This window comes from Hippoglossus hippoglossus, chromosome 23, assembly GCF_009819705.1.
Source record: "Hippoglossus hippoglossus isolate fHipHip1 chromosome 23, fHipHip1.pri, whole genome shotgun sequence".
Taxonomy (NCBI): domain Eukaryota; kingdom Metazoa; phylum Chordata; class Actinopteri; order Pleuronectiformes; family Pleuronectidae; genus Hippoglossus; species Hippoglossus hippoglossus.
The window spans coordinates 9,583,896-9,609,450 of NC_047173.1; the positions used below are offsets into that span (position 1 = coordinate 9,583,896).

The following is a 25,555-nucleotide window of genomic DNA, read 5'->3' on the forward strand; positions in this document are numbered from 1 at the left end:
ATCAGAGCAGCGGGAACATCTTAATTTAGGTGTAGCACTAATAGAGGCTGAGTCATCGCTCAGCGCCGAGCCCAAACAAAATATCTGTTCCTTTCTCTCCGTCTTTCTCCCACTCCGTTTGATCTCGTTCCACTTGTCGTCTCCACTAAGCTCATCTTTTATTTCGCTCGCTCGTCTTTCTTTCCTTCGCCGTCTCGTTCCCTCCATCTGTTCTCTCCCAACTCAACCAAATTTACACAGAAGTGCAGAGAAACATGTACGTTCTCATGTGAATAGCTGCATTCGCTTTTTTTAGATTTCTTGAACTCAAAGAGATCTTAGACCTGGTATGAACCTCTGTGATCCGCTCACAAGTAGTCAGCGCTCGGTACAGGCTCCTGAGATCTGATCTCCTTGGTCTCTGATGCATTTGGCCACATTCTTTTTCACCATGTGAACGCAAATGCCTCCTGGGCCACATATGAAGGAGAAACTACTCAACTGACATCCTCTGACGCTACCTAAAGTATTTCTACATTTCTCAGTGTCCATAGGTTGATTTGTTTTTCCTTCACTGCCTCAATATCAACGCTGTCTGCCACAAAATGATTTCTATTTTTTTCCAAAAGGGTAAAATTGTAATTTCAAGGGACTTGAAGTCGGCGTTTCAAGGGACTTTGGGGGTCCTTTAAGGTGATCCTACACAATTCTTGTAGCGGTCTCTGGGGCCCCTTCTCAACCAATTGCCTGCCTGACCTACTCTGTTGCAGCGCCCCTGCTCTCTCTGTCTTTCGCTCGTGCCGACACACACCGACTCACACATTGACATTTGGCACATTTGTAAATTCAACATAATTTGGTCTTTGCAAACACAAATGACGTATATGTGCATTTGTATATAGAGCACAGAAGCGAGATCCACTCCCAAAAGGTCACAGGAGACACTTTCAGGACGCATTTGAACACCAGCTGTGAAAAGACAAATTTAGCGCTGCCCACATGCGATCGGATGTTAACACCAGCTCTGATACTGAGTTGTATAAAAATGTTTTGTGGGCTCAGAGGATGTGCAGAGAACTTTACTGTTACAGTAAATTTGCATTAAATGTCAATATTCCTCTCCTGGCTTCATCTGTACCTTCAGCTCCAGGTTTGGGTCGTTTCCCATGTAAACCAGCAGGCAGTGGAGGGCGGCCAGGTGCTGGGGGGGAGCCTGACTGCTGGGACACCTTGGATGGAGGTGACATATCATGAATTCACCATTATGCAACATAAGCATATACAAACAGGGTGGCAGATGCAGAGGCAGACAGCCAACAGTCAGGGGCTGCACAGTGATGTATGTGCTGCTCTAAAAAGGTGGACTATAGCTTGAAAACGAATGAATACATGAATAAATGAAATCGTATGAAAATGTCAGAAAAAACAGAGCTGCATTGTTATTGCGCAAAATGGTTCAATCCAAGGTGCGTGCTGGCAAAGGGTCAAGAAGCTAAATATATTTTTAAGAAGGCTCCGCAGGTGTAGGCGCATGAAAATAACCTTTCAGAAAATATCTTCCCACCTGTCCGCCTTCCTGCCTTGTGCCTACATATATTCTCCTACGCTCTCTCTCTATCGAAATATGTGTATATAGGTGCTTTTACTTCCAACAAACTCACCTGGAAGATGCGTGTGATCGCAGGATCTGCAGCAGGTAGGCGGGGCTGAGCTCAGCGCTGTAGATCCTCCCACTGGCCACATCCAGCAGACTCCCACAAGGCTCCTCCTCTGTGTGGAACACTGTGATGTCAGCTGACTGACACTGCAGGCCCAGGTCCGCATCATGACCTTAGGGGCAGACAGAGAATAGCACATGGATTCAAATTGGATTCATAATAGGGCCACCTTCTTTTTCTGAGAACTAACACCAACTGGGACAAATGTGTCAAAAGGTGTGGAAAGGTCAAAAAATGCAAGCTCTAAATTTGAAGAGGTTCCCTTTTTTTAAATAAAATAAAAACATAAAGAGAAGAAATATGAGCATGTACCGTAGCTGAGAAAAAGTGAAAACACAACAAACAGTCACCATGAGCTCAGACATGACTCGTACAAAAGCCTGGTCTTACCAGAGAGGAAGAGCGAGTGACAGAGCATCTCCTCCTGCCGGGTGTTGATACAGTGGAGGAAATGATCCTGCAGATACACCAGCATGTAGTAACCTACATACGAAAATAACACAACATCACTTGTCTGCCACAACACACACCAGACACCATGACGATACACACACTTGGCTGACTTTATGAGGATGTGTGTGTGTGTGTGTGTGTATGAAGTTTCTGTGTGTACACTGACCCATTGGGATGAAGAGTGGATGGAGACTTGTGGCTTCCTGCTCGCCGCTCAGAGATACTCTGAACGTCTTGCTGCAGTCTGCGGAAAAAGCAAGAAATCTGTCGCCATGTGCTCAAGATAACATCACAGTGACAAAGTAAAGGAGATGCCAGTAGATTATTCTGACTAGACAACAGCAAATAATACACACACACACCTTTGTGAACTAAAACCACAGTGTACATCAGCTCCTGTTTGTCTTTTTGAGGCTGGCTGCAGCACACACACATGCTTCCTAGAGATAGACCACAGGACAGAGCAGTTATGGACACAGTCAGGGAACTTCCATGACAACATTCATGATAGTCGATGCAAAATAACATTGGTTGTGTTATATTTGAATGAAGAATCACAATTTATTATCTAACATTACAAGTTTTGAAAGTGCATCAATGATTGAGAGGACAGAATCTCACACCGCCGAGAATCAAACTTTTAACCTTGTGATTTTATGAATTAAGCAATTCATGTTTTAGATAATATATATTGTTTTGATGTAAACATGTAAATGTAATGTAAAATCGATATGTTGGATTTGTGGAAAAAAGGTAACAGTGATCAGCACCTCATTTAGTAATAAAATACTTCCAACAATCATATAATCATTGCGATTGATTTCCTGATCAGTTTCTGACTTATGACAAATACTTACTTTCTTTTTTTTTTACATAAAGAAATAAAAAACACACAAAAATACATTAGTTTTATAGTTATAATAACTCAAGTAACTAGAAAACTACTGTTTCTGTGCGAGTGATAGGATGTATACGTGATACACATTAATCATGCAGGGTGTGTATGTGTGTGGATGTGTTACCTATTCTGTTTGTGAACACCTCCATGCTAACGAGCTCCTGTTCTGGTCTCTCTGTGTGATAATGGTCGAAGCCCAGGCTTACAAACCTGCCAGCAACACACACACACACACACAGACACACACACAGATACATAAATAAGTACAATAAGAATGTATGTGTAAAGCAAACTGATGAGTTGCAGTGAACGGGACGTGTACAGGAATATATTTTTGTCTCTTTATTTATAAGTACGTTTCAATACCATACAAAAAAATGCAGAGTACAGCTGAGAAAACACATGTCTGATACAGGAGTAGTAGCTGTTGCCTTACTTGACTGTGGGGAAAGGATTAGCAGGCAACTCTAATAGGAGCTCCATCTGTTGGACAGCGACATAAAGCAAACAAACATTAAGAAAGAACAAGTAACACCAGATGAAACACAGTGATCATGGCAGCAAAATAAATAATACATATATAAAGTATGTTATATATAAAAAAGACATAGGGTTGACTTACCACAGTTTCACAGTTATGGTTGGGGTAGAATTGAACACATCGCAGCAGGAACTTGTCCTATCAAAGACAACATGCGAGATTGTGTCAAATGTGCAGCTTGTGTATATGAGTTGTTCAGTGTGTTAACTGAATTATTTGTAAGTGTAGTTGTTCAGATCTGTGTGTGTTTTAGAGACTTTATATGAAGCTTGAGGACGTGTCTCCACTTCCTTACACTTTACAGAAATGATGTAGAAATGTCCTGGGTACACACGCCGCCATCTTGCCCTAATGATGTCTCTAGGAGTTACACTAGCTCGACCAATCGCGAGTCAGCCTGAACTGTCAATCATGACATATTACCCAAGCATCAAGTAACTAATTAAAACCTGAAATGACTGAAACCCTCATTGAGAATAATTATTTTATTACTTCAAGTTTTTAGTTTGTTCCACATCCCATGCACTACCATGGAGGAGGCAGGGTTCAGCCAGCCACCAGGGGGCGATTGACACACTTCAGCTTCACATGTGTCCATCTTTATTTACAGTCTAAAGTGTGTCTGCCTCACCTTGTGTGTGAGATAGTAGAGTCTTTGTGTGTGTCCATCCCACTGGACCCAAAGTAAATCCTCCACTATCCTCTCCGCCGTTTTGACCAGACGATCCGGATTCGCCATCACCTGTATCCACACAAACATGTTCACACTTGTTTGGATATCCTGAATTCTAAATGCGCAGCCCCCCCCAAGGAGGACGAGAGACGGCGTATAGTTTATAGTCTGAGAATGAGGTCGAATATACTATTTTGCACTGGGTTATGTAAATACATTCAAACTGTTTTACTTATTAATTGCTAGATAGGCGGATGCCTGAAGAGAATTTATGCCTCTTAAAAATGCATAAACCCAGTAGCAATGAACAAAATATCCATGTAATTTATAGTTGAGCTGAGGCAACTATCCAGACATTTCCTTCAAGTCGGAAAAAGAGGAGGCAGGCGAGTGAATGTAGACTCACCACTCTATAACCCTCCTGTTTGGTCAGCAGAACGTGGTACAAATCCACATCTGAAACACACAGAGGATCACAGTATGTCTGACTACAGCTCCTGAGTGTGCAATGTGATGTGATCTCCTGAGAATTAACAGAGGTTAGGATTTCCCCCCCTGCTGCGTTTGTATGTTGCTTGGTTTACATGTGTGTTTGTGACCAAGATTACACAAGAACAACGAAACAGATTTCCACAAGACTTGGCGGAAGGATGGGACATCAGCCAAGAAAGAACCCATTGAATTTTGGCGCAGATCCAGACAAAAGTCCTGATGCTTTCCTCAATATCCAGGAGGTGTTGTAAGAACGCCAATGTCGGGGTCAGTTGCTCGAGAACTTTTCCTACCCCCGAGGAAAATGGAAACAGACAGACGCGGAACTGGAAGACTAAAAATATCGAATCTTTCGTTTATTTTGCGGAAACCTCCAAATGGTTGTAGTATTGTCAGCAACGCAAAAAAAAATTCTACGGCTGAGTCAGAAGCTTCTTCTTGCACCATAATCAATGTGCTGTGAACAAAAACACAGAGCAAATTTTATACGTCATGTCCAGCCTCCTCTATGCTGTACCGAGACGCCACACCTCGTCTGAATGTAACTTGAAAAATTAAGTCTTGACAAGCATAAGGACACAAACTCACATCCATCCTCCGTCAGCAGCAGCAGGTGACTCTCCGGCACTGATCTCCTGCTAGCGTCCTGGTGGAGGAACTGGGGAAAGCCACAGGGAAACACAAGTCATCATCTGACTGAGTGGTTTACACACCATCATTCTTGGTGAATCTGTAAACATGTGGTTTGGCAAAATTGTGGGCAACAAACAGTGAGGAAGTCAGAGTTTACAGCCAGAGTAGCTTTATAATACAGATCCTCATATTTCCTCTATTGATAAAATGACATACACAGATCAGCCACAATATTAAAGACAGTAACCTGTTTTAATGTTGAGGCCGAGGGAGAAATAAAAAAAGATGAATCGAATAAGAGAAAGAATGGTGACTACAGGCCAGTGCACTTCAAGCAAAGCTTATAAAATAAATAGTCTATGGCACTTTGTCGCTGTGAGCTGCGACGCTCCATAACTGCTACGTCAGCTTGTGGCTGCAGTAAAACCTGCAAGAAAGCAGCCAAGACAGAGCGTGCGTGCGCGCGCGCACACACACACACACACACACACACACACACACACACACACACACACACACTACCTGAACTTTGACCCTGCAGTCCACTGCCTTGAGGACCTTAGTGTTGTTGATGGGATGGATCTCAATCAGGAGTGTTAGACACTTGGATACTGCAAACACAGTTATAAAGCCGAGATTGAAAACGCTTGCGAGTGGATTTAAAGATACTTTTAAAGAGCCGAACGGTTTTATGTTCTGGAAATGAAATTGAGAGAAATGAGATCTGGGCTGTTACTTGGTCTGAGGCGCTCTTCTCCTCTGGTATTCTGTGCCAAGCTGACAGCTGAGAGAGAGAGAGAGAAGAAGAAAAGAAAAAGTGAAAGGCGAGGTTGAGACGTGACTTAATATTCACATATTTTCCACAGAGACAACACCGGCTTCTATTAAATCAGTTTTTTTTCCAGCCGAGGCTTTGGCACCTCCGCAGTCATTAATCTACACTCAAACTGTGTCCCTCCACTTGTTCTCCAGCATCCCTATATTGCAGGATAGTAATGTTGTAGAAACGCTCCTGTGCCGCTCCCTAGACACTGACGCTTATACTTGAGTTTGGGCCAAGAAACGCGGGAGTGTTAACAAATGTCTATTGCAGAGAATTCATTATCGTGTACATTACAGAGGCTCACCCAGCAGCGTCTCCTCCTTGTTCACGGAACAGCTGCTGACACACACCTGCTTGTCAAATGAGTAGAGGAGCTGTTGTGGGGAAAACCAAACACAGCAGCATGTGAATGAGTGCAGGGATACAGCAGCACGCACACACACACACACACACACACACACACACACACACACACACACACACACACACACACACACACACACACACACACACAATAGGGCTTTCACTGACTACTCCACTAGTCGACACTTTGCATCATTGTAGACTAGTCGTTAATCTGTGGGTTTAGCATGGTGCAGTGGCATCTATCTATGCAGCAGGGGGCGCTGTTGTTATTGACAAGCAGTTGAGAAGCCGCAGTTGTAATGCTGGTTTAAAAAATGTGGTTTAGGGGCTAAAGCGGGCAGCAAGAGCAAAAGCCGGAAAAAAACATGACCACATTTAGATGCTCGACTAAAATCAAAAGTGTCGAAATACTCTAACAGAGCAGATAAAACCGTCCCCTGCAGTATACGTAAGGCTGTGAACGCTACGCATAACTATCTAAAGCTACCCCCGCTTACGGCTACTGCTAGCTGTAGCAAAGTTAGCGAGGAGAAGCGTGGATTACAGTTGGAGAATACCCGAAGACCACGAAACATCTTTCTCACACACATCAATAAGACTCGGAAAGAATATATATGTCTCCTGCGATTAGTTGACTACTTTTTGGGAATAGTTGACAGGTCCTAAAATGTAGTAGTCGTGAATGCCCAAACATACACACACACACACACACACACACACACACACACACACACACACACACACACACACACACACACACACACACACACACACACACACACACACACACACACACACACACACACACACACACACACACACACACATACAATACCTTGTTCTGTTTACTGTCGGAGTCGTACTTCCCAATCCTGGTGGTCCCTGTTGATCCCTGTCCGAACACAAGAGAAGAGAGTATTTAAGTCATGTGTCATTTCATCGATCAATCATAACCTGCGCTGACCAGTAAACCCACTTTCCCACCACAGTGACCTGGGTGGAACGTCACGCTTGACCTCTCCATTACCTCGGCCAACCCTGCACCCTAATCCTGACAAGACCTGGTTCACTTCAAAACCGGCAATTTACCCCCCCCAAAAAAGTGCTCAGTTCAGGGGACTTTAAAATAAAAGCGAGTCGCTTCTCTTCCGAAACCCCAGCCCACAGCCAGGCATGCATGAAATTGTAAACCTTGCACTTAAAAAAAAGAGATTATTTTATCTTTGCAGGCTGCACACTGTCTTTAACCTCCTAAACCCGCAGACTCTTCGGTGGGTCCATCATTAAAAATTGATCTTGTGCAGAGAAACGCACAGAACTTTATTTGAAATTCTTCTGAGGATCCAGAGGTTTCTAAAAATACCAAAATAAAAGACGATGATGAAAGTAGAAAGGAATATAGAATTTCTTTTTGTTTTGAAAAGGATTGGTGGGAAAAAAAAATCATTTAAATATTTATCTTACTATAGGAGTCACATTCACAGCATGTCACACTCATTATATCCAAATTCAAGGGATATTACTTTGGAATAACTTCATTCAGTTCACTCAGTTTCTCTTGTCAGTTCCCTGTCAGTGTTCCAGCGTTTTCCTCGTGATAATTCTTTGTGTGTGTTACCAAGTTAAATCGTTGCCTGTCTGTTTCTTTTGGATACCACTGCCCACCTGTCACAATAAAGACGTGCGGGAAGAAGTCGGAATTTCGGTCCTCACAATTCTCGAGTGTAACACCCTTGAGTTTCAAAACCAAACATTCCCCCAAGAAACACATGATACATTCTAGTCTTTAACCAAATCACTAAAACTATGAAGCTTTTAGCAGGAAGATAGTAATATCGGGCCTTGTTGCGTTGTGTTGTTACCAATAAGTGATTTGTTCATTTTTAACAAACCGGATTTTCACCAGAATTGAAATGAACATTACTCTGGAGCGTTTCTTTAGATGATTGACTTTTGGAGCTGATCGGTCCGGGGGGGGAGGACGACGGGGGACGACACCCCTGCATTAGAGAGCTGTATGCTTTTTGCGTGAACATGCACAGTGAAAGCAGTATCTAAGTTAATGTTGAATCCTGCCTGCCTGCCGAAGACAGTAACATTGTCATCCCTTAACTATACTGCATCCTTCTGCCAAGTTTCATGGTAATCTGCTTCGTAGTTTTTGCGTAATCTTGCTTTCAAACAAACGCAGGGGTGAAAACATAACCTCCTCGGTGGAGGTAACGACAAACATGATGTTTACACTGTGCATGATAAGTGTCTCTTTCATATAAACAGTGAAATGAAGAGACAGTGAAAAGCAGCTTGTAATCCAGCTGGCGCACTGAATTAATATGGATTAGGGTAATCACACACACTCAATGATTATATGCAGTGCAGGAAACTCATAACAAGCCGTGCCTTCACTGTGGACTTACCTTCCAAGAGTAAAGGATGCCTCCATCACTCTCAATGTTCAGGATGCAAGGATCCACTGCGCCGGAGTATTCTGCACACAGAATCATTGTTGTGAAACCCATCTGACATATCACTCCGAAACAACACTGAACACGAGTAACAACTGAGGAGTTCATTCATTTAATCCACTGCTGTGAACACAAATTAGAAATTCAGCGACCTTTCATGAAACATCTGCGCCGGCGATTTTTCTTCACCCGTAGTTAAAAAATGTCACAATAATATGCGTCTTAATATCATCACACATAAGGAGAGTAAAAACACAGACTGTCTGTGAACTCAACATGGAGTAAAAGGTCTCTGTTTTTATTATTTATTGGTATTTAATTGCACAGAAGCTTTATAATATTTAAAGTATTTAAAAGTATTTATTTTCTGTCACTGACACTGAAAATGTTAAGAACTTCATCTGAATGCATTTCAAACCCAACACGAGGTCTCCATGTATTAGTATTATATATACACATGTACTGTGTGTGTGTGTAAAGTCATTAAACAAGTAATAAATACTTTATTAACTATTAATAGTTGGTTTTTAACACATATATACACCAATTCTTCTACTTTGACTGTGAAGAGGTCCAAGAAAAACACAGCTAGTCACCAGTTAGTGATCGATGTCTCAAAAGACGTTTGACTCATGTGTAGAACAAGGGTGTGAAGGGGGAATAGCGCCATCTAGTGCTGACCACGTAAACACCTGTAACTCCTTCATAAATCCATATTTCCCTTGAAGCTACTTGAAGCTTTGATTCCCACACAGATAATCATGTTTTTTTCAATAATCACCACAGTAAATTAGAGCTTGAATAGAAACACGAGTGGATAATAAATGTAAACTCGCACTGAATTCATTAAAAACACTTTGGAGAAGTTGTGTGGGGGCAGGTTGGTTTTAAGCTAGCACTGTTAGCTAGTTGCTAATGACCGCCTCACCTGTCACCCGGCAGACAGACGCCTCCTTCCTGCGGAGATCAAGCTCCACATCCCGGTGCAGGTCGAACTCACGCGTCAGCTGCAGCATCGCTCACCCCCTCCAGTCCACCTGCTCCCCCGGGTTCCTCGCCCTGAAACAACCCCTGGTTCGAGCAACAACTTCCTCCGCGGAGTTTCCACTGAGGCAGCACCTTCCAGCTGGTGTCCGCTCCGGGCTCCGCGTCATGTGAGCGAAAGTCCCGTCAGCAGCATGTGGAGGAGAAGCAGCAGCAGCAGGTAAGCACACTGGGATCTGATGTAAACACACTGGGATCCAATGTCCGCTTCTTCCTCTTCACAACTATAACTAAACCTGCTTTTAATGACATTTTACTGTCTTAAAGGAAGCTCCTCCCTCCGCACACTCAGCCCGAGGAGAGTCGCTGCCACTGGCCGAGGAGAGCGTCACTCCAGCGGCTTGGAATCTCTCACCACCCCGCTGTCACCATCCAGGCTCCGTCAGGCACTTCACACCTGAATGTTATGGCTCTTATATATAAACTGTAACATGTGCAGTTGGTCGACAGAACCAATAATCAATACTAATAAGTAATTGATATTTCCACCAGACTCACATTCTCTCATGTGCAATAATACTTTAATATCTATACTCATTTTGATCATATATAATTTATTTTAATTTTAATTTTTTATCCTTTAGTTTGAGATTCTACTGTTGTTTTCATATGTATTTCATTGCTGCTTGGTAATGCTCAGTACTAACTTTTGTTCCCTCTCATGTTTTGGAATGACAATAAATCTTCTTGAATCTTGAACATACAGTGTATAATAATCAACTGTATTCGTATAGCACCTTTCATACAAGAGATGCAGCTCAAAGTTCATATAGATCAAAATAAGAACGAGAAAATGACAACATGTTAAAAATGTGATTCATCTTCACAATGTAAAGAGTTGGTGCATTTATGTTAAAACCTCTATAAGCTATTTATTAGATGTTAAATTATTTGGAATTTTGTCCAAGGAATTACGCAGAGTACAATCTTCTGATGCCTTAAAGCCTCTACACACACTGGCTGTACACACCACACACACACACACTATTGGGAATTAAGTGTGTTGGTGCATGGACTTCAGTGACCTCTGCAAAGCTCTGAGGCCTAATCAACCGTGACAAATGAAAGTACCTGTATTAATGAGGTAATACAGGCAATCGACAAATCGGCAGTGTTCCTCTGACTCCCACAGTAGCTGCTGAAGTACTGACAGCCTGTGAATTAATGTATTCACACAGTAACTTTCACCTCAGTGACCTGAGAAGTTTCTCCTCTGATGAAGAAGCAGTAGTTTCCTGAGCAATACTGCCCCCCTCTGCTGAGAATGAAAATTGCATGTAATTGTGACTCATTGCTTTTCATGACATAAGAGGAAAATGTGGAACAGAAATCATTCTTATACTATACTCATACTGTACTGTATACTGTACCATACTGAACTGTACCGTACTGTTATATACTGTACTGTATGATACCATACCTTACTGTGCTGTATTATACCATACTGTACTTTACAGTACCGTAATATGCGGTACTGTACTGTACCATACCGTACTGTAGCATACTTTACTGTATTATACCGTAATGTACTGTACCATAAGGTACTTCACTGTACCATATTCTACTCTACTGTATCATACTGTACTGTATTGCACTCTACTACATACTGTCCTCTATTACTTATAAAACATCTGTGATGTTGGTATTATAGCAGTGTTATAAGTGTTATATTGGTATTGTTATTATTTCTTACTAATTAGTTTACAATTACAGACTACAGTTAACCAACCATAATTTATTACAATCTATCTACAGTAAACACTTTGCAATTGTATGCATTGTATTATGGTATAAATATATATGTTATGTAAGTATGTATAATGCACATAATGCATTTCTATATACTTATTTACATTTTATATTTGCACATCATTTGGTTTAGCCACTGTTGAGGTGGCCACTACCCAAGTCTGTCCAGGATGTCACTGTAAGGAGAGCAAAACCGAAAGTGCAGATGAGTCTTTGTCATTATATCTTCTGTGATAACATTAATTTACACTCTCAGGGCCTTTAAAGTACATTTAATAGTTCACCGTGAGCTAGTATGCATTGATTCAATGGTAAATATAACAGAGGCTGTCGTTAAAGTACAAAACAACATTGTAAGCAGAAAAAATGCAGTTGAGCAGCCTTTTTTTCTGATGGTGAGGGTGGGACAGAGAGGAAGTGGAAGGGAGTACGTGACTCCAGCAGCGGTTAACTTTCCCAGATTAAAAGTGAAAGTATCAAACAGAGAACCGACAAAATGAACATAAAATGTGATCTGGTGTTACTAAAGGACAAACAGTTGCAATGTGTGCCAAGGCTCAAATGAAAGAAGCTAAATGTTTAAAAAGCTGCATCAAAACATAACCAAAAGTGAAATGGTCACAGGAGCTGCCTCTCAGTTAGAATGGAAGAACAATAACTGTTAGTGTAGATTTATTGTGTTAAAAGTAACCAAGGAGTTACACTTTATACTTAGTATTTAGATAGGAATGTGGAAAACAAAACAAAAATAATATGAAATCAGAAAATAAAATCTAAAATGATGGTTTGACCTTAGATTTCGTAAAGGTAGTTAGATTAGTTAGAAAGAAAGTAAAATGATGTTATGATAGATTTAGTCAAATAAACAGCTAGAAATTAGTAAAACAAAATCAAATAAATTTAATTAAAATAAAATGAGGTTATGACCTTAGATTTTGTGAAATAGTTAGATAGAAATGTGTAAAATAAAATAAATGAAAATAAAATGAAGTGATGGTATGACCTAAAATTTAGTTAAATAACTTAGTTGAATACACTTAAAAGTTGATATAATATTACACATGTTTAAAGTAATAAGGATTATGAAGAATTATTTATTTGAGATCCTTATAATAAAATCGTAAAAATTTTGTACGAGTGGTGTCTTCTCTCTCGTGTTGGGTGACCCATCTTCATCATTATACACGATCTTTGATCACACCCGCTGCGCTGATTGGTCGACTGGGCTTCTCTTCCCCGAGCAGAGCCGAACGCAGTTTCTATGACGGAGCTTCTGTGACGTTATCCGGCGCCGCCTCTTCCCCCGCCCGGTTGCCTCCGCTCGTCCTTCCCCCTGACGAGCGACTCTTCTGGGGCTGGAGTCTCCGGCGCTACACCGCACACTGACAGCTGTGACTGACTCACCACCGCAGGGGGAAAAGATGGAGCACAGAGACAACGGCTTCAACATCTTGCTGGCCACCGACTCCTACAAGGTACCGTGTGCATGGCGGCTGCGGGCCGAGGGGGGGCGGAGGGGAGCGGGCAGGCGGATGAAAAATCCTGCCGAAGTCAAGGTGGTTTCATCAGCAGTCCCAAGGCCATCACACCGCTCGCTGTGGCCGGTCTCCGCAGGCCGAATGGGCTTGGAGGAGGAGAGGGGCTGGAGTGCGGGAGGCAGGGTACCACATCCAGGAAGCAAGCATCCCTTCCCCGGGGTGGCTAACCGAGCCAGGAGCGCTCGTTCTCCCGGAGCCAGCCGGTGCTTCACTGGTGGTGTTCGGCTAGCTGAATTAGCTAGCTCGCTAGCTCTTCAGCGGGCGCTTAAAGCAGACGGGGGGATGATATAAAATGCTAATATTAGCCCCAGGTTAGCAAAACGGTGACGGTAGCCCGGTGAATTACACATGGGCTGAAGTGTCATTCCAGAGCCCGGCCAGGCGTCATGTTAGCCCGGGTTGAGCTAGCTGCTGCCCGCGCTCATGCATCACTGAGGGGAAGAAAACCCCCGTAAGTTAAAATGAGTCTCAGTCATTTTATCTTCTATTTACACAGAGAATCAGGGCCTTTTTAAATTAACAGTTTAATTTCAAAGTAAATATAGTAAATGGTTTTCACTAATGTACCACACTTCCCGCTGCTAATTGACAATGCACGCAGGAGAAATACAGTTTCTTCTAGTTCCGGTGATGGTGGGACTGGAAGGAGGTGGTAAACCCCAGCAGAGGTTAATTATGTAAGATTAAAAGTGAAAGTATCACATTGGGAACGGAAGAAATGAACTTTGCACTTTAAAATGTAGCCTGGTGTCACTTAAGGACGGGAAATGTTGCAATGTGGGTGCAAAGGCTCACAGGATGCCATGTTACTGTTTATCTAAAGAGCTGAATCAAAACATAACCGAAAGTGGTGTTGTCACAGGAACCCTCGCCTTTAGGAGGAATGGACTAACACATAACATTGGAAAGAAATTACATCCACTCCTCAGAAGGGTAGAAGCAAAGGTGGAGAGTTGTAGTTTTATTTCTATGTTCTCTAACTAGAAACAGTTCCCTTATGAAACCGCATTTAAAATCCCTACATCTGGGATTTTATATGTGTGTGTATATTTATTGTGTTAGTCCGATACGAGTCCAGGAAACCAAGGAGTTATGCTTTCATTTCTATATCATGTCTCATCAATTAGAGTGGCACTCGGAGATCTGATACCTCCACCAAGGCGCAGCAGTCCCCTTATGAAGCCATTTAAATTCACTACATCCAGATCTTTTATTTGCACATATACTAATTAAAACCCGTCAACTAAACATGACTGATTATTTTCATCATCCCTATCTCTCAATGTTAATTGTTAATGTTACCGAAACTGAATGTGTTCGAACCGCACCCTTCCACCAAGTTCCATGGAAATCTGTGGTTTTTGCATAATCCTGCTGACTAACAGACAAACATACAAAAATACATAATGTCCTTGGTGCTGGGAAATATGCTCTTGCTTTCCACTAAAATCTCAAATTCATGCATAAAATTGATTTTTCAAACGTAATTTTGAGGTTATTTTGTAAGGAGCACATGACAGTTTTTGCATTAGCATGACAATTTGAGTAAAATGTTTGTTTCGGAGCCCGGATTTCACTTCTATGGTTCGTGTTTTGTTCATTTTCAAATGTGCAAGTTTCAGTTTTTATTTCTTGGAAGAGACTAATTATGGTTTCACTTTCATGTTGTTTCAGTCATATTTATACTTTTATTCCCATTGGAGGAAGAATTTTAGTTCTATATGTTCTTGTGAAGACAGAGTTAAACCCCTCAGGCACTGCACGCAGTGTTAATTGTGAGATGTCGGTTTGTATTGGGTAAAGAAAAGGGCCTTAACTCCCTGTGGGTGTGTACTTGTCTTAAATATATTATATAAAAATAACTGATGGTTTATGACTGAAGGGACATTGCTGGTGTTGTTTACCCATTAGTTGTAACCTTGGTTGCAATTTGGTGTTTTGATGCGTTAGCTAATACCATCGTAGGTAATCATATATGCAAATTAAATAAAATATTAAATGTCAACATTGAGTGGAACAAGAAGTCTAGTCAAGGCTTTTCCTCAGAAAAGATGATATGTTGTACCAATAATTAATGACCCAACCTCCTTTTACGTATTTTTGCACATGTGATTTTGATTTTTAAAAAGATTTAAATGGTACAAACCTTATTAGAATATTGTACATTTTCTTGTTATTGTAATAGAAAACAATTTAATATCAAGCTCAATAATTTACTCCAACAAATAGCGCAAAATTCAAGTTATATCCAAGTTTCGTTTTTGGTCCACATGGCCACAGTGTCTTAGGGTATTTTAAAGTTTATGAATCAAGAAGAACAAATAGAATATGTGGTCATGATTTTTCCCATTATAGAAACATAGAATTAGGTTGTATGTATCTTTCTGAATTCTTTAAAAATTACTCGCCCCTTAATGTCCCATAAACCCTTCTCAGAAGGCTGCGTTAGTTCCTGATGGGAATGTAAAAAGTAAAGCAGAACCTTCAGGTTAAGGATCCTAAAGAAGTGACAACGCACAGTTAAATGAGTGTTAAAAACTATTTGAGGTGACTCAGATCAGATTTCACGTCGTGCCTTTGTCCGGCGAAGTGCACCTGTGTTGCCATGCCGGGCTGGAGTTACCGTTATGTTCTCAATGCACGGCCACCTGAAGCACACAAAAGACAAACTAAACAGTGAGACAACATATCACTTGTGCAATATCAGTTTATCTGGGTTTACTGTGTGTTTGCTGGACAACTGTTTGCTTTGCTGAGAATGCCTTGGATGTTCATCTTATCGTGCGTGTGCGTGAGCGTGTGATAACCTTCTGTAAGGAGATGAGTAATGCCAGCAAAGCAACTGACAGACTCGCAGACCCACAAGTTGCATAGACTCTGGAAAAACAAGCTACACCTGAATGCCTTTGAGTTCCGTCTGTTTGGATAAAAAAAACTACGCCTATTGTGTAGAAACAGGAACACATTGTTGGATTTGAACATACTACCCTGTGTCATTTGTCACACAGGGTTTTTAAAGCAATACAAATATGTCACCATAACAATGTTTTTCCGAGAGAACTACAGTGAGTAAGCATGAAGGGGTCCAGGACTTTATGGGAAAGCCTTTCTCAATGAGCAGAATTGCAAAAGCGAAGTTGATCCTGTGACATTTAGGTAATGAGATGGCTCCATTAAGGATTTTGCCAGACGAGCAGCTGCTGCATGCTTCAGATGTTGTCCTGCTTGGAAAGACGGTCAGCCCCTTAAAATGTCCTGTAGTGGCCACATTAGGTTTTATTCCTTGTTTCTTCCTTGACACAACCTCTTCTAGTGCCATCTCATGTTCGAGACACAGAAGGAAGTCTTTAAAGGAAGGATGGAGGAATAAACGGAGAACTGCTGACTCTATTTCAACTTTCTGGACTTCTCTAAAGAGCTGCTGAGTGTTTTGTGTTTGTGATTTCCGTCATTGTATTACCCTCTGAATAAGGTCAGAATCGACATGGTTTTAAAGTGCAGCCTCCAGGAAGTTGGTTTAATATTTCATTGGTAAAAAAGCAAAAATTTCACAGATAACACTGCGTCGCCTCAGCCCAGATCAGATTTAACTGAATTTTAGACTTATTAATATGTGCAGCATTCATGACTGGTCTTAATCTGCCAATAAAATTGTGTCCATGCTAGACAATGGATGGATTTCCAACTGAAATATGACTGAACTGCTGGAAGTGAAAGTGAAAATATATAAATCAAGACCACATACTGTATAATTTATAATCAGATATACTGTATGAGTTACATTCTATTGACTGGCACTCTGGCCTGTCTGTATTCGATAATAGATTAATGATATCCTTATCCTTGAACGATTGCGATCAGATGATGTTGGGGTTGTGAATTTAATACAGTGTTTGTGTGTACACATCGGCATGCGCATTCCTGCATGTGTACACACACACACACACACACACGGTCCGGCCTAGTGTCATGTTGTGTGTCTTGACTCTATTTTGAGTTCTCAAACGCCCAAGATGAAAGGACCGAGACGGGTCAAAGAAATCGAGGAGTTCATTGACATTTATCCTCTTCGCTTCTCTTTTAATTAAATTAAAATGTTCACCCTCTAGTTTTCCAAGGTTCTGGTCAAATGAAGGACGAGCCCGTGACCTGTATTACACCTTGTATTTTCCTTTTCTCTGGAGGAAACTGTTAAATCACTTAATTCTTCTTCTAGAACTGATCTATTGAAAGCAGACTGAAAGTTTATGAATCTTTCATATCCAATGTTTTGCTACTACAACAACAGCATGTATAAGGTCCGGTGTAACCAGTGCCTTCTATCGAGGCTAATGTTAGCTTATATAACCCAAATGACAGCTACCTGTGCTACTGTTACGCTGTGTTGAGTCACCAAACCTAGCCACAGTCAAATGCTGCCTGCCCCTCATTTCTCCACTCCACTAATGCCACGATAGATGAGTTCAGTGGATATAAGCGGTTCTGTGATGAGGCTTAAATCCTCAAATGCCCCAGTGTACTCCGTGAAAATCCCTGGATTCATTTGGGATTTAATTGACGGGTGGGTGGAGGCAGCTGACGTGCACCTTTTTTGTGAGTGTTGTACCTTATAAGTATTGTGTGTGTGTGTGTGTGTGTGTGTGTGTGTGTGTGTGTGTGTGTGTGTGTGTGTGTGTGTGTGTGTGTGTGTGTGTGTGTGTGTGTGTGTGTGTGTGTGTGTGTGTGTGTGTGTGTGTGTGTGTGTGTGTGTGTGTGTGTGTGTGTGAAGCCTGCCTGGACATTTATTTTAAATGTAAGTTTGTATCAGTCAGTTAGATGAGGAGATTACGACTGGCACGCGCAAGCTGAAACCGGTATTTTCAGAATAATGATACTCCATCAGGATAATGGAGAACGTTTCTGTGGGCAAATTCAGACTCTCTGATTGTGACATGTTTGCGTTCTTTGATTTGACACAATAGGTTTGAGTCATGTGTCCTTTGCTGAACTGTAATGTTTGCTGCAATCACAGATAAAATACCACAACAGCATTTCCCCTTAAACTTTGTGTCGTAGCTCTGAATAACTGCGTCCGTTCAGAGCAGTTACGTTTGATTCGCTCTTTTGAAATGTTCTATTATTTCCTATACATCCCCAGAACTGCTCCGACATCATACAAAACCATTTCCAAATTACACTTCTATATGGCATGGAGCAATTGAAAAATGGGATGTGTGATGTAATCTTAAAGGCATTTCACAATCGATGCAAGACGTTTCATATGTAACGTTGAAAGGTTGACGCTGCATTGTGTTACTTACGAGACTACTAATCCTGTTTAGAGTGTTTGTAATGCTAAGATACCACAAGTATTAGTGTGAGGCATAGACTGTATTTAATGAAGGTCGTCATGGCTGCTCACCAAAAGTGAAGCAAAAGCATCTCAATCGCCCCCTGGTGGCTGACTCCAGTGTAGGTCCTTAATTAGTTATTGGATGCTATAAAGGTGAAATGCCATGATTGACAGCTGAGACTGACTCGCGATTGGTCGAGCGTGTGTATTGACGAGACCTCGATGCCACTGGCTCGAGGCTCAGCTATTTAATAACAGACCCTGATTAATCTCTTGTGTACCTAGCGTCACCTGGTATGTGTGTATGGTAATTTTGTAACATTATCTTCATCAGGCTAACTTTTCCACCCTTGCCGTTTTGTTCTCCATCTCTCCAGGTAACGCATTACAAACAGTACCCTCCCAACACGAGTAAAGTGTACTCCTACTTCGAGTGCCGTGAGACGAGGACGGACCCCACCAAGAGCAGAAAAGTCAAATATGACAAAACCGTCTTCTACGGCCTACAGTACATCCTCTTTAAATACCTGAAAGGTGAGTTCTTGGATTTAAATGTCCAGAAAAGTTTTAACATCCTGGAATGTGCTGTGTAAGCGATTGAATTAAAGCGTCCTTGAGGAGGACACTGACGCTTTGACCTCCAACTCAGCAGGAGCTCCACAGGCTGCCAGACTTAATGACTGCGCAGCTTGTAGGGTTGACAATAAGGAGACACTCCCCTTCGCTGCCGACTGTTCAGGGTGGTTGTGTAAATAAAAATGTGTTTCCACTCAACTAAACTCTCAATTTGACAAATTGAATTAGTTAGTTATTAGTTTTTTTGGTTTTTTTTGCTGTTTTCCAGTAAGTTTCATTTTTTTATCACGGCACATAACCTGTAATTTTTCACTAAATGTAGATAAAAAGTCGACACAACAAGCTTTATGGAGCCTTTTGTGATTCTTTATTGCTCCCTGTGGTACAGATTTATCTTTTTGTCTCTCCCCTCTCCAGAGCAAGGTCAGAGAACAGGGTCAGCATGCATGGAGCTCCTCGAGATTTAGTGCAGTGCTCAAGGACACCTCAGCAGGGAGGGTGCTTGGCATTGTGTCCGCTGCAAAAGTCCTTTTTTACTCACTTAAAGAAACAACGAGGTTAAAATGTGCTCTACACTGATAGGACTTTACAGAGCGTAGCACAAAACCAAAGGTTACCAAGAAAAAAAGAATAATTGGGAAGAGACCAAAATGAGGCAAAATACTAATAAACTCTGCGATCTAATTAACTCAAGTTAGTAAAGGTAGATCTTGACATTTGTTAGTGTGATTCTAAGGGGCATGAGAGAGAGTGGGAGCAATGGAGAATGAAGGAGTTGAAAGAAAGAAAGAAAGAATGCCTCTCCCTCACGTCCCCTAAGAGGATTTCATGGTGCTGTGGCAGAGGTGCGGGGGAGATGTGAAGAGGCAGGGTAACAGAGGGAGAGGAGACAAAAGCACAGCTGCTCTTTAACCGTTTGAGGGAGAAACGCAAGCTGTCTGCGCAGAGCGTCCCTCTGAGCTCACTGATGAGGGCAACTATTAAAGATGTGTCCTTGATCCTCAAACTTACGGAAAGCAAAAGTTTGTAGCAGGATTCTTTTAGGGTTTCGTCAGAGGGTGAACTTTAATCCTCTCCAACTGACCTCTCCTTGCACAAAGAGCGCCATAGTGAAAGCAGGACATCTGGTAACAACTACCGTATTATAAGAAGCTTCTGAAGAGTTTACGGAAAGTCTCACATTCAATAGTTTCACATTCTTTCTCTGGCCGAGAGTGGGCAGGTGGTCAAAACCAAACCAGGTTAATGAATTTTAAAAAAGTTCTTGAAGAAAGAGAAGCATTAGGGAATAATTCAACATTTTTAGAAATATTCTTCAGAGTTTTGTAAGAAGACCTCTCGTGTTGGGACTGTAAATATGAAACTAAACCAGCAGCTGCTTCTCTTTGTTTGGGAATAACAGGTTTTTCCTTAATGGCTCAAGTTGAAGTTGCATGTTGCAGCTGAATGCCCTCACCTCACCCTCCCCTTCCAAACATGAAAGAACCTGTGGCAGCCTTCAATTGTCATAAAAATTCAAAAGGTGTTCAGTTTGTCTGTCTGGGCTACTGTTAAAAAAAACTAACATTGCGGCCTCCGTAGAGAGGACCTGCTCCCAATATAAATATGAAGTATTTCGTGTCTTGAGGGCTTACGCTTAACGTCCGGAATTAATGTCCTGGAATAATTAAACCTGTTTTTGTGAACGATCGCATTGTTCCCCTGACAAAACACATCAGTTGAGACAAGTGCAAATGTGTGTGAACTATAATTTTCTCATCTTCCCGTCTGACACTGCAACGGCGTTTGGCTGCTCATGAAAACGTTTATTTAGTCCGTAGATTACGAGTCAGCTGATTGAGTTACTGTAGCGACTTTATTCACATCTCGCTCTCTCATTCGTCTCGCAGTTATTTCCTGTGATAGGCTGGTGTTTGATAGTCGCTACCTGATTTATTTCTGCAGTAAAAGATGCTTTCATTTGTCATGAATTTATTTCCTCTGTGGTAGCAGACCATGTTATCACTTCAGAAATTGCTGCTGGGTAAACCTCGTCAGGTTGAACAAACTCGAGACACAGATGGACACAAACACTCACAAGCAGTATAGTAAAGTTACAAAAAAATGTTTCTGTCGAAAGAAAAATACCATAGATACCCATGTTATTTTTAGTTCTGAAAAAAAGATGGCCTGAACCTTTTAAGCCTATTTAAACTTAGTCAAATGCAGTTTCCTCTCTAAGAAGCAAGCTCTTCTGTATCATTGTTTTAAGTTTTATCATGTGTAATGTATAATGAAAACCCTGAAGAAGATTGGAGACAACTCTACCATTTAACTCCACCTTGTACATTTCTACATATTTCTTCTCCCTTTGGCAGTTTGTCGTGTCTAAAAGTTTCCATGTTGTAGAAACTGGGCAAACTGGAAATGGCGTGTGTGTGTGTGTGTCTTTATTAAAAACAAACGCGTTGTCAGCATTCAAAGGATGATTCCAATTTAATTACAGGACAGATGAGACACATTACAGTTCCTTCTCTCTCACTCTCTATGTGTGAGTGTGTTTCTCCAACATCTCACTTCATACCTTCATGTATTTCAGTTGTCTTCTTCCTTCCCCTTCCTCTCTTGTTCACCATCTCCTCCTTCCTCCTTTCTCCCATGTAGGAAAGGTTGTGACTCCGGCGAAGATCCAGGAGGCGAAGGAGGTTTACAGAGAACACTTCCAGGATGATGTTTTCAATGAGAAAGGCTGGACTTACATTTTGGAGGTAATAGACTGTTAAAAGTGTCTAGAAAAATGGTACTTCTAGATGACGCTCTGCCTTTCCACAAAACACTTTTCATGCATATCTGCGAGTCTCTGAGTCTGGGTTCGAGAGACTTGTTTTAAAGGAGTGTGTTTATTGAGGATAAAGGGGGAAGTAGCTATGGTAATGTTTACACATGAAACATCCTGAAGGTGACATATAGTTCCTGATAAACACAAAATTTACATAGAGCAAGCTTGCTGTGTGATTACTGGCTAATTGAATTTGCTTTTACATTAGTTTTTAAGGTGTTTTGATCATAACATCATGTCATGAGGGTCACATTCAGGAGTGGTTAAGTTTAGCCAAAGGTTAACAAAAGTCTGTATATTGGTCGAGGCTTGTTTGGCTGTGAAAACCATTTTGCGAAAGAAAATCTTACGGTGTACTGAAAGCCTGCATGCTAAAATAAGTCACATTTTGACCATATCTTGTACTGTACAGGGTTGCCATGGTAGTCTTGTCAGGCACATACGTATTACATAACTCTGGCCCACTGGCCTCACCGTCTGTTTCATTTTTTATAGACATAAAACCTATTTGTGTATCACTGGAAGCACCCCACATTAATATAATGAGGATGATGAAGCTTTGGCGGTAAGGGACTGTAATAACGTTTCAGATGTTTTAATGGTCCACTAGGCCAAAGAGAGGGCCAGTGAGTGGGCATAAGACCCTTGATGCAGACCGATGTGCACTCCACAATGAAGCAACAGTAATTTTATGTGGACTGTCACACTCTGGGTTATTTATAACTTAAGATGCATCAGAAAACTGAAGCTGCCCTCAGCGAAGTCTTACTCAGTCTTTTCTTGTCAAATGTCTGGCGTAATCTGTAACACCAGGGTTGTCATGAATTTATTATCAAGTGGGAAAATGTCCACACAGTTGCATCCCTATTGCTGTGGTCGTCCATTAGAAGAGAGAAATCCCTAAACATTCAGTAAAATAAAGGTCAGATTAATCAGTGAGAAATGGTATAATTGAGAGGTTCTGTTTCAGCACCATGGAGAGAGCACAGCGCTCTGTTCTGTCAAAGTATTTTCTCAAGTTAGGAAAAGTGTAAATATAGCTCTTTTTATACTATGTCAATTCTTAGCATTGTTGTCAATATCCGCTTTTAACAGTCTTTATGTACAAATCACTCTTTTTTACATACAGCGATCTATAAACGAGCACACTAATGTTTCTCAGTTTTGAAGGAGGTATGTATTGTAATATGAACTATGTCTAGCGTCGGTCTGACTGAATGGGATAATTGTGAATTTCCTGTCTCTGTGTTTACAGAAATACAATGGACACCTGCCCATTGAAATCAAGGCGGTTCCCGAGGGCAGTGTCATTCCCAGAGGCAACGTTTTGTTCACCGTGGAGAGCACAGATCCTGAGTGCTACTGGCTCACTAACTGGGTGGAGGTGAGTTTTGTTTTGTGTATCCTCCAGGCCCAGAGTGACACAACATACATGTGTATTGTTCTGTCAGGGTCCCTCTGCGCTTTAGGCCCATTATTTTAGGAAAGACCTTTTTTGTGTTGTACTTAATCACTCAATTTTATAATGTTTTTGTCATGTTTTTGCGCAGCTCTAAATTGCTATACTGTAATGGTATCTGTCTCCAGTTGTGGATTAGCTTTGTCAGATTAAAAGCAGTTGTAAATTTCCCACCCCATACCCTTTTATAACAGTTAAAATTTTAATGTGCTCCTCGTATTTCTACTAAAGCAACATCGCTAAGCTTATCAGTACGATTTAATGTTTCATTTTATTTGATTATTGATTAAAGACAAAGGATATTAGCCCCTTTTTATTACATCAGACACTTAACAGTTTTTTAAAAGCCATAATATATTTAGGTTGGCAGTAGGCCCGATGACACCGCGTAATTATCATCTCGCTGAATTACTGTCCTGTCATGGTTACCGCTTAATCAGCGCTTGGAGACGCAGCAGCAAAGAAATTCATACAGTACAAGATCAGAGTCTGATGCATGAACAATCCTTGTGTGGTTCTTGAAGTGAACAAGAATAATTTAGGTCCTAAATCAACGCCTCTCTGGTGAATATTCTGCGCCCTAAGGTGTCACATCTCTGAAATGATGCCAGGCGCATTAAACAGGTTTGTCATGGCATTAAAACTGTATCAGAGTGTAAAATGCAACAGGGTTTTTCCTTTCTGTTTTATTTCTATTGGCCTTTCTCTTTCGTGGCAGACATTTTGACATGCGACAGTCACAGGGGCACAGTTTTAAATAATGACATTAATCAACACAGCCATCTTTAATGTTGTCTGTGACAAGTTGAAATGCTGTGAAGAGGGCTTCGACATGTTTTCGCAACAGCTTTGAGATACATTTGTTCTCGTTTGGTGGGTGCGTCAGAAGCGTTGCCCAATCAGCAGTGACGTATACAAACTTTGCCGTATCGAAAAGCCAGTGCACAAAATGGATTCCAGATTCTCTACAAATGGGCAGCTGCTGCTTGTTGTTCACATCCATTTAAGATGTTGGAAGCATAAACCCATGTCATCTACCTCCAAGATTTCTTCCACAAGATCGCCAAGACTGGCCTTCACATCTGCCATGGTTGCAGTCCTTATCACAACAGAGTGTTCAATGCACCTCACTTTGTGTTTAAATAAACGTTTTGCTTGTTTTCTCCCGGCTGAATGCAGCTCTGGTGTTGTTAGGGGGCGCTCTGTGGGGGAGAGGAGCTCCCTTTAATGTGGACTCTGAGCTTTTTAACCTTTTACTCAAACAAAAGCCTATATAACACACTAGATGACAGAAACTGAACATGTCCCCTTTGGACAGAGTCAGGCGAGCGTTTTTTTCCTATTTCCAGTCTTTATGCAAAGCTCAGCTAACCTTCTGTTATTTTCTGCTTCGTATCAACTGTGCAAACATGAGTGCATTGTCTCATTTACCAGTGGCCAAGAAAGCAAATAAGCTTACTTCAAACAAAGCCGAACTATGTCTGTAATCATCATATTCATCCGTGAAGACAAACATTTAAAACACACAAACACTGCAGTTAAGTAGACTGTGATAATTTTAAGCAAGCACTGTGCAGTTTTCACTCCATGTTCCTCAGGACAAACATTACACTGATCTAATGCACAGCACGAGTCCTCCCTGGGATCATAAACTTAACGCTGCATGAACAGACTGTCGACAGTGACTCGGCAGAACTAAATCCATTTACCATGTGCAGTAACCGCTCTCTTTGGCTCGTGCTTTCTCTGTCTCTCTTTCTCCAGCCCTGTTCATAAATATCTTGTTTGACTTCTCCCACAGATTAAGTATTTCTTAGACTAAGATTATCATGATGGCTGTGGGTCCTTTTCAAAAACTCTTAAATTCCATCTTACGATTAAAAGACTTTAAGAGTTTTAAATGGTCTTAGATTCAGATTGGATGGGTCCTAATTTTTTTAGGCATGTCACCGCAAAGGTTAACAGCAAAAACGTGTTTACTCTGCCAGACTTAAAGGG

The 25,555-nt window shown here is 41.3% G+C and overlaps 2 protein-coding genes across 7 annotated transcripts in view; one reads left to right on the plus strand and one right to left on the minus strand.

Moving 5' to 3' along the window:
- The window catches only part of gsap (gamma-secretase activating protein), a 29,955-nt gene extending 19,571 nt beyond the window's left edge, over positions 1–10,384 (minus strand). For 4 of the 5 annotated variants that reach the window (XR_004613058.1, XM_034578106.1, XM_034578108.1 and 1 more), the window contains exons 1-18: positions 10,193–10,384; positions 9,970–10,143; positions 8,994–9,064; positions 7,412–7,468; positions 6,515–6,584; positions 6,124–6,171; positions 5,910–5,998; positions 5,343–5,412; positions 4,669–4,718; positions 4,221–4,331; positions 3,671–3,727; positions 3,485–3,531; positions 3,173–3,258; positions 2,513–2,590; positions 2,317–2,394; positions 2,088–2,180; positions 1,641–1,809; positions 1,118–1,208 (exon numbers count right to left, since the gene is read on the minus strand). Coding sequence is in view for 4 of the 5 variants with exons in the window: in XM_034578106.1 (XP_034433997.1) it covers positions 1,118–1,208; positions 1,641–1,809; positions 2,088–2,180; positions 2,317–2,394; positions 2,513–2,590; positions 3,173–3,258; positions 3,485–3,531; positions 3,671–3,727; positions 4,221–4,331; positions 4,669–4,718; positions 5,343–5,412; positions 5,910–5,998; positions 6,124–6,171; positions 6,515–6,584; positions 7,412–7,468; positions 8,994–9,064; positions 9,970–10,057 (1,353 nt within the window). In the remaining variant the exon portion in view is untranslated. Of the gene's footprint in view, positions 1–1,117; positions 1,209–1,640; positions 1,810–2,087; positions 2,181–2,316; positions 2,395–2,512; positions 2,591–3,172; positions 3,259–3,484; positions 3,532–3,670; positions 3,728–4,220; positions 4,332–4,668; positions 4,719–5,342; positions 5,413–5,909; positions 5,999–6,123; positions 6,172–6,514; positions 6,585–7,411; positions 7,469–8,993; positions 9,120–9,969; positions 10,144–10,192 lie in introns of those variants that run through there. The other variant, XM_034578107.1, reaches the window with a different exon arrangement.
- Positions 10,385–13,057: 2,673 nt separating this feature from the next.
- The window catches only part of nampt1 (nicotinamide phosphoribosyltransferase 1), a 47,002-nt gene continuing 34,504 nt past the window's right edge, over positions 13,058–25,555 (plus strand). For both annotated transcript variants that reach the window (XR_004613060.1, XM_034578112.1), the window contains exons 1-4: positions 13,058–13,309; positions 19,082–19,238; positions 21,924–22,027; positions 23,354–23,482. Coding sequence is in view for 1 of the 2 variants with exons in the window: in XM_034578112.1 (XP_034434003.1) it covers positions 13,256–13,309; positions 19,082–19,238; positions 21,924–22,027; positions 23,354–23,482 (444 nt within the window). In the remaining variant the exon portion in view is untranslated. The remainder of the gene's footprint in view (positions 13,310–19,081; positions 19,239–21,923; positions 22,028–23,353; positions 23,483–25,555) is intronic.